Source organism: Catharus ustulatus, chromosome 5, assembly GCF_009819885.2.
Source record: "Catharus ustulatus isolate bCatUst1 chromosome 5, bCatUst1.pri.v2, whole genome shotgun sequence".
NCBI lineage: Eukaryota > Metazoa > Chordata > Aves > Passeriformes > Turdidae > Catharus > Catharus ustulatus.
This window is the reverse complement of record NC_046225.1, coordinates 31,012,164-31,021,841: the sequence shown is the minus strand read 5'-3', so window position 1 is coordinate 31,021,841 and position 9,678 is coordinate 31,012,164. Positions and strand designations below refer to the sequence as shown.

General features: G+C 34.7%; 1 protein-coding gene across 2 annotated transcripts in view; it reads right to left on the bottom strand.

The window, feature by feature from the left end:
- Window positions 1-845: 845 nt before the first annotated feature.
- The window catches only part of GUCY1B1 (guanylate cyclase 1 soluble subunit beta 1), a 52,254-nt gene continuing 43,421 nt past the window's right edge, over window positions 846-9,678 (bottom strand). For both annotated transcript variants that reach the window (XM_033059855.1, XM_033059856.1), the window contains 5 exons: window positions 8,105-8,342; window positions 7,131-7,271; window positions 5,860-6,014; window positions 5,415-5,541; window positions 846-2,149 (listed from right to left, as the gene is read on the bottom strand). In XM_033059855.1, coding sequence (XP_032915746.1) covers window positions 2,126-2,149; window positions 5,415-5,541; window positions 5,860-6,014; window positions 7,131-7,271; window positions 8,105-8,342 — 685 coding nt within the window. In that variant the 3' untranslated portion in view covers window positions 846-2,125. The remainder of the gene's footprint in view (window positions 2,150-5,414; window positions 5,542-5,859; window positions 6,015-7,130; window positions 7,272-8,104; window positions 8,343-9,678) is intronic.

Genomic DNA, 9,678 nt, shown 5'->3' with positions numbered 1-9,678 from the left:
AGTAGTTGAATGCAGTATTTAAGTGAAGACTAGCTTTAGTAACAGAAGTGGTTAAGTGCCTAAATTGTACTGAGATAAAAAGCTCTTGCACGAACACAATATGAGCTATTATTCTATGTTTTAAGAAATTCGTTATGTTACAAAGCAGCTTAATAGGAGCTTTAATATTTTGAAATTATTAAGAAAGTACAATATAAATTCAGAACATTTATTAAGATTTCTGGCATGCCATCTTCCATCAGCTCAAAGTGTGATAAAAAACAGTTTCTTCAGAACCATTTGCATATGAATTATATAAATACACAATCACAGCTGTCACAAATTCCATGTCTTTTGGAGTCGCCATAAAGTTTTTGTATGCTTTAACAACTTGATCAATTTAAATTGCTCTTGCGTACCTACCTGAAAGAGGGAAACCTCTGATGATGCCTTGGGCATGTTGCTGCCTGGCAGTGAGATGATGGGGAAGAGAATATGCAGTTTCCTCTCTTTCCATTTCCCATTCCTAAAGCTTTGGCTGCTAATGTACATCCCGTTCAAACTGTACAGCTAATAATTTTTGATTGTTAAATATTTCCCAAGAGTTTCAAAGGAAGATTTTATGTATTTTTGTCACCTCATCTACTATTTTTGAAGCATTAACCATTTTGAACACTACATCAATTTGAGAATGTGATCCATTAACCTGAATGTGTGAGACACTTGGACATTTGCAAACACTGGAACAATGACTCAATAATTTATTTAAATTTGAACCGAAAATTATTTAATGGAAAAATATTTGTTTTATATCAAACAATGAAATAAAGTTGTCTACCAAAAGAAAATCACAAGATTTCTAGAGCTCAGTGGAAAAAATAATTTATTGCAATTTCTTTTGCACATTAACATGAAACACTTATACATATATATTCTGTGCTACTAAGATATACTAGATATAGACAATTTTTATACACAAAGTAATTGCACTATTCTATTTTATATTGCAAATATTCAGAATTGATCAGTCAGATAAGAACAGATACTATTTATATATAAATGCACTATATATTAAAGTTATGGAAGGTCTATGCATCTGAAACCTTATCTACTTTTACTGACTATATCAGGTGATAAAACACACTATGTCCCTTTCCAAGCTTTACATCCTTTAATTATGTCATGATGCCTAGAATATTACCAGGTCCTCAAGGAACAAAACAACATAATTTCTGAAATTAGAGAGACCAAACCAAAGGCAACAATGTCCCAGCAGCATGCCAACTCCAGGGGCTACATCAGATGAGAATCAATGCACTACAAATAGTTTAATATTGACCAACAATCTATTATTAATATGACAATTTAAATTAGTTTATATAAATCAATGAGAAATACATTGCAAGTGAACAGCATTTCAGTAGAAGTACATTGGCACATGCTTCAAACGGCAGTATCAACAAAACAGCTGCCCCCTTCCAGTACAGAAGATGTTTACAGTGTTCACAAAGGAAAAATGCAGGATAATATCGAATGAGAAACCTTTTTCTAATCAGGAATTTACAGACCATCAAGTGTTATTCACAAAATGAATGAGAAGCATGGGAATAGCAGAACTAAATCTGATACCATTTATGCAATAATTTTCGTAATGCTGCTTTAGGTATTTTTTTTAAACACAGTTCCTTAGGTTCATTGTTCTGCCTATCAACTGAAATACCTATCTTTCCAGAAATGTCATCAATTCACACAATCACAATACTTCAGAGATGAAGATGAAGATGTGAAGCTTCAGACTGAAGTGGTTAGTTGTGGCTGCATACTACATGGCTTCATTCAATATTGTCTGGTGGTAGGAATGGTCACATGATTGACATGCAAAAATGCCTATCAAAACCAGGAAAGCTTGAAATACATGCTCATAGCAGAGATGTAACAGTACCAAACAATAAGGACAAAAATTAGCAAGCAAGCTCGGAGAAAAATGGTAAGTATGACTTCAGGAGTAGGGCAAAAGACAATGGTATTGCACACGGTAATGGGAATACAATGTGAAAGAACATCCGTAACATAACCTTACTGTCTTGGCACCCTATTTGGAGAGAGTATTGCACCCTATTCAGTGTCCTCTTCCTCTTCCCTCAGCTCAGAAAGCATCTTGCTTTGTTTCCTTGAGAGCATGTAAGCAGAATTTGAGAAGTAAGGAATTTACTTTGAAGCAGCAACATGGTGGGTTAATGCAGTGACAAAATACATTTTACAACTTGTAACCAGTATCAGTAAATAATAAAAATTTAAAAAACAAAAAGTATAGGTAGTGCATATATTTCTTTTATATGTATTGTATGTAGGAATGAAACAATTCCTACATGCTGTGATGAACTACCAGTTCTGCCTGAGATATTTCAGTTTGTTCCCACCAGTAATGTAGGAACAGGGCAGAAGAGAAAGATATTAAAAACTGGAGGGGGAGTAAAATTGCAGTTGTACATCTGGGGCTTTCGCAAGATTGATTTTTTTACAATGAATCTGTTTCCCGAGAGAGAAACTTCAGCTGAACCTCTGTTAAAATAATGAAGACAGTAATAATTAATCTTATAACATGCCAACAAGCAGATGCAAAATTAATAACTGGTCACAGTTGCTCTGTTCTGTGTGTATTTCTGATGCAATTCTACTTATTGCTGTACTGGTATCATGGAAAAGATATCAGAGAAAAAAGATTAGGAGTAGTACTCCAAACCAACACTTATTCTTCTAAATTAGGTCTTTCTCAGAAATAACTGCTGCTCATGGGGACTGATATTAGAAATGTCAACCCAGGAATCAAGTTTGAGGCATGCTGAGCTGCTTCAGCCCTATCATTTTCTACCGCCCTACAGGAGCAAAAGCATATTTTAAGCCTTGGTTTCCTATCTCTTATGGCATCTGTAAACATTTGGTCCTTTTTCCTCACCATGTCCTTATTACTGGTCTTCAGAGCAAAATATTATGCTGATAGATTTGTAAATCCTAAGGTAATAACTCTCTAATAGATATAATGAAAAGAAAAAAAACATCACTAATGTGCATCAATCCTAGATTTAAGATATTGGAGGTAGAAAACTTCACAGTAAAAGCATAATTGGTAAAAGTATCTTCGGGATGATTTAAGAAATATTTTCATGCTTACTTCTACATGCCACTTCTTGCAATACTCTGGAGTGACCTTTCAGGAAGTTTACCATACAGTTTCTGACTATACATGTTAACATGTTCTTATTTATTGTTACGTACAGTCCGCCTGAAAGAAATGGCACTGCACACAATAATACATTAGCATTCCGGAAAACTTCTGGAAAGGAAACCAAGACTACACATGTGCATAAAGCAAAGTCATTACTTTAAAGCGATTAAACATCAAAAGTCATTTATCTGATTTCCGCTTTTGGATTAAATTATTATGCACAACCTATAAAGTACCAGAAAAAAACATGAAAAATACCTTCACAGGAGAAACTGTGAACAGTTCAGAAAATCTTAAAGGAATAAATCTTTGTGCAATTTTTGTGTACGGACAGATGAAATTGTGCAGGGAGTGAAAAAGATAAAAAGGTTAGAGGAATATAATCTTTTCACTTTTCAAAATCACCTCTGCCAAAATGATTATCAGTTCACATCATCTCATCAATGTATTTTTCTAATCTCCAATGCTCCCAAACTTAGTACAATTTAGAAGAGATACGTCTTGGGAGAAGTCCTTCTGTCTCTAAGAATTACATCTATCTGAATTTCAGAATTAACAAAAACTAACAAAATTAGAAAGAATTTTTGAGTGTGCCTAAACTGTGAGTCTTAAGTGCTCCCAAAAATCAGGCTAACAGCATATCTCAGTCAGGCTTATTCCTGCCCCCATGTCCCCCTCTACAAAGCTCAATTGCTGGATAATAGTATCAGCAAGTGGCTCTCAGGACTGCTGTGAGGATTAACAAAAACAGCTGTTGTACAAGATTTCTAAAAAGCAATTGCAATATTTAAAGTCTTAAACTACCTGAACCTTATATTCATATTAAACGTATGTTAGGCTGAAACAAGGAAAATACCCACCTAACTCAGTACCTCTCTGAAATTTACATTTATGTGCCTTGCTACAAATGATAGGACATTTATAATGCAGAAAAAATAGTGAAAGGTGTTTCATTAAAATATATTTTATATACAACAATAGATTTGAAATAATAGTAGCCATGTAAAATTATAGGTTTTTTACCGTAGAATAACAATAGAAAAGTATTCTCAAAAGTGGCACCCAGTAAATAATATATATTAAAATACAGAATTAAAATGCAGAGTGAAAGCATTGGGGGTTAATACTGGGAGTTACCATTAAAATATCAATATACTTGGGTACCAATGGTAATAAATCTGGATTAGATTTCCTAAAAAGGCTAAACAATTTAATAACCTAGATTATATTTTCAGAAGTACATTAGCCTTCAGACACATAATTAATTTACTCTGACTTACAAGAATTATTTCAGCCAAGGTAAATGATGACTTGCATTATTTTAGTCAAGTGTGTTTTTAAGATTAAATACATTAGCTGAAAACTCAGGGCAAAATTCAAGCTCTGTAAATTACTTTAATTTTTTTATCCTTCCTGTTGACAATGGATGGAATGTATGCACCTGCTCAGCTATGGCAAAGCAGCTGGCATACTGTAACCTCCTTGTCTAAGTTTGTAGCACACTTTGAGTCTAGATCTCATTGGCTTTTACTGAAATTCTGGATAATACATGCCCAGAATCCTGAAACTGACGCATGAGCTTAAAGGTCCCACAGTGCCTGAAGAACTTTACCCTACCTCATTTTGAGAAGAGGACATAGGCTGATACGTCATTTACAAGTAGTTTTCACCCTGTATATTTCTAAAGCAGGACCTCTGCCATGCAACACTCTTTGAACAAGCAGGTGCGATCTGGGGTGGTCTCCTCACACATCAGATGTGAACCTGCTTGCAAATTGTTGCTTGACTGTTGCCTAAGTATTTGAAGGCATATTTTTTCACTTACTGCAAGAAAGCAAATGGCAAATTTTGAAGTGTTGATAACCAGACATGTCAGCTAAACAGAAACTGACATTATATCACAAAATCTAGTACAGTGCAGAAATCTGTAAGAGGAAGATAAAAATATTTAAACACTTGGCATTCCCTCAAGGACTTTTTGAAATCAAAAGTATTCTTTCAGGAACTGCACAAACTGCAAAGACAAATAATCAAGGATTACCAAGTACTGTCAAGATAATAGATGTGCTAATGAAAGAGTATTGCCTAAAACTTTATTTTTTTCTATGGAACATTTAGTTTTGCAAATGTAAATGGATCTCCACAGTTTAGATTAAATTTTTGCTGTTTATGTTTGAAAAAACCAAAATTATATTCTAGTTACTCATACCTCTGTCTCTGCACTCTTTCTGGACAAAAACCAAACCTGCATTGGCTCTTTTTTGCCCTTCATGGAAACTGGACCTCTGTACTCCAGGTGGAACTGAGGATCTGAATTTTCTGGTGTCATAAGACATCTGAAATTGAAAGAGAAAACATGCAAATGAATGCACTTTGCATGGATGCCACACAGTATGCAAAATATTAAACATGCTACATGTATGTGAACAAACTATCCAAATACTCAAATCCAACTCTATATCATTATTATATTTGCATATAAATAACTGTATATCATATATATATCAGTTTGCCATACAGTTTCATGAGAACTCACAGTCAAATAATGGTTGCAGGAGGACTGTCACTTCCAAATCCAAAACAACTTTTATGGTATGCTGACAAAGTGATTTATTTCAAGATGCCAACACCAGTAAAAATAACACATCACTCACCTATAAGTATATTCAGAAACATTGATCTTTCCTTTTTCTCCAGTAGTTTCTGTTCTGCTTGTTAGATTGACAGTATTTCCAAAGAGACAGTATCGTGGCATCCTTTGACCTATGACACCTGTGACTACCTCACCAGTATGGATTCCTATGGTTATCTTTTGAGAGAAAAAATTAGATTTGAATATTCAAAATTAATGTAATTATTCTGATGCTTCTGATTAAATACAGGCAATATGCCACTTATATCTAGTAGAGTTTATTCTTCTAAAGTGCTAGTCCTGCTTCTTCAAAGCCTTGCATTTTGTGGGTTTTGTGACTTCTTTGTTTGTTAACTTTAGTACAGTGTCATGCGTCTGCCTTCCATATGAAAAATCAAACTCTGTAATTTTCCACATGCAACCTGCTGTTATAATGTACTGCGAAAATAAAAAAAAATATGTGGGCAGGGAGGTGTACTCTGCAGGTCTGTGTTTAATGAGTGCTCAGAGGTGCAGAAAAGGATGGCATAAGTCAAGAAAAAAGATGTTTCCCAAAGGAAAAATCACAGTATTTTGTATTGTGATGGTCAAGAGATAGGAAAGAGGTCTGTAGCACTGTTACACTGTCTGTACAGGTTCTCACTGTTTTGCTCCATGATGAAGTGAAGTACAGAGCTCCAAGCTAGGTGATAGAACAGCAGCATTCATGTAAACAGAAATAGGCATCGCACTCGTTAGTCATTTTCTGTTCATAGCCTTCTGATGGGGACAGTCAGTGCTGCTTGTCCAGTTCTTTATCAGTGCTACAACATCTCCAGAAACCCCCACAATGAGTGAAATTCCACTAACACACAGTGGTGTCAGTAATCATTGTTGTAACTGTCTATGGAACTGTAATTCTCTTTTCAATGCAATAATTTCTTATTCTGACTTGAGGATCTGAAGTATGATCAAAAATATCAGAGAGGGAATAATATTGTTCTGCTCCTTGAGTTGAAGAAGACTCAACAGATTGTACATCATGCACAAGTAGGAATTAATTGATTATATTGAAATTATCAGAAGACAGACATAAATGATGTGGATCTAAATTAGTCCTTTACTTTTAAAGCACAATAAGCATTTTAAGGTCTGGGAACTGCACATCACAGCTACATGTGACTTCTCACTTTTATATATCAGTCTCAAAATCTAACAATCTTGCATGGACTGGGACTAGAGCATTATCTTATTTCAAAACATTATCATCCTATCAAAGAACGGGTTTTTCATTCAAGCCCACATTTTACTAACCTGTACAGGCTCACCATCTACTTGAACTTGGCCTGTTATTTCCATCATATCCAAAGCCAGGTGGCAGATAGATCGTGCATGATGCATGCAAGGCTCTGGTAGACCACTCACTGTCATATACTTGTCTCCAACTGTTTCCACCTACCAAGATAGATATTTTTCAATATCATTATTATGGCTTTTAGAGTACTAAAACTGATGTAGTGCTTCCTTCAAGACTGTTTCTCCTTTAAAATAGCTTCCCTTCCCTTTCATTCAAATCACCCTAATTACTGTCATCTCTGCTTGTTATTGAAGAGAATTTATTGTAAACCCACAATGTAACAACTTAAAATGACACTGTGATTGTGTAAACCCGAGTCTCTCTTCTGGTGTCTTCTGAATGAAATTTGAGCTCTATGTTTGCTCTGACTCATACCCTTGATTCACACGGTACAGGGTGTAAAATTCAGTTCTAGCAAAACCTAGGAATGAACTTCACTGATATAAACATACAAGCAAACATGTGTACATATAGATGGGATGCATATGTATCTACCTCTGTACCTTCCTGCTACCAGTCATATTTACAACTACATCTCACTTCTAATGAAGGAATGAAATTCACATTGAGTAATTGAGTAAGTTATAATTTACAACTCGAAGACCTAGAAATAGAACTGAAAAATTAAAGCACAAGGTCAGAAGAACCACAAATAGCTTGTATAAGTTTACATCTGCTAAATGTGGAGTACATTTATATGTCCGCCTAATGGGTGACTGCAAAAATTGTGATGAGAATGTAGCATTTTATGTTCCTTCCGACATTTAGAGATAACCAACATACTCTTCTATAGCTATCTAATATCAGGTAACACAGAGAACACAAGATTTTTTAAAAAAGCCTAAAATCCAAGAAAAGAGTGGTAAAGACTGACACCATAGTAAATTATGGAAAAGCAACAGATTATATACTTTAAAAATCGTATGCTTACCTTATAAACAAATGGATTCCTTCTTGAATCAGTCAAAATATCAAATCTTGTGTAAAGATCATTTAAAAGATTGACAATTTTCATGGCTCCCTCTCCAGAGGCATGTTTACTACAAAAGGCATTGAATCCCACAATGCCACTGAAAAGAATGGTGACGTTGTCATAGCGCTTGGCTGGAACAGGACGCTTGTGTCTCAGCTCATTTGCCACTGATGGTGGCAGAACAGAATACAGTAACCTACACAGGTAAGGAAAAAAAATTCAAAAGCAAAAGAGAGAATGTGCAGAGAGATGTTTACAACACCATTCTTCATATATTAACTTCCTACTCCCCCACAGGGTTTATAACATACTCCCAACATCAACAAGCAATAGAAAAGGTGTTTACTGAAGAATATATTATTTGAAAAACAGGAACTGATCTACATCAGTATACCATTTCAAAGACATTAATACATCTAAATTACCAACAAAATGAGACACGTATTACTAATTCTTCTGACATTATTTGTTAATAGTGTCTTGAATAATTTTTACTTCTTTCTGCCACATCCTCAGCTTATATACTATGGTTTTGCTCACAGAACCATAAAAACTGCAAAAAAGACAATGAAGAGATCAAACAGTTTTCCATCTCTGATCAATTCATACATTTCTAAATGCTCCCTCTCTGTTAAGCATGCTGCTTATAGTGCCTAGAGTGTCTTTCTTTAGTTAATAATCTCTTTGATATATTAACACTTGTTCATATTATACATTATACAAATAAAACCCAATCACATACACAGAAATTTATCCTATTCTCATGTGTATTCCTTCAACTTTCTAACTGCTATCTAAAAGGTCCATTTCCCTCCTAACACAGCTGAGTGGACAAGCTGAAGATCTCTGTTTCACGAATCTTGAACATCATTTTGTACACAGTCTCCCGCACAAAGCCTCAGTAGCATTTTTGGCAAGCTCACTACTTGAGTTATAATTAGGGAATACTTTTGGCACATCACACAGTAACTGACACTATCTGTTCCAGCAGCTGCCATGAAGGCTAGAATTCCTGAAGATAAAATGACTCTATAAAGCAAGCCAACAGGAATGAAGAGAAAAAATACTTCTTAGACTCTGTTTTCCCTGATTCTCCTGTTCATCCCTTTTAAGTACTTTTAAAATAATTTCCATTACTCCACTGCAGAAAAAAAAAATCTGTCAATAGATTAATACAGATTTGGGACTGTATTTTATAAACAAGAGCCAATCACAAACTCATGCTACTTTTCACACAAGCTTTTGTTTAATTTGCCAGTGATTGTTAAGCTGAAATGCCATAGACTAATGACATTTGAATTTGACTTCATAGTTTTCTGTAGAACTGGATTTGGGGCACAATGCACACCTACTGTTAGGTGTTATTTTAATGTACTTATATCTAGATAAACCAAAATTCATTTCTACAAGTAACTATAAAATCAAATTCATATCATTAGGCTTTGCAAAAATTCAGCTTTACACAAACTGTTTCCAAGGTTTATAAGATATGTTTTTCTGTTCTATCATCCTGTGCCAGAAAGACAAAAGTT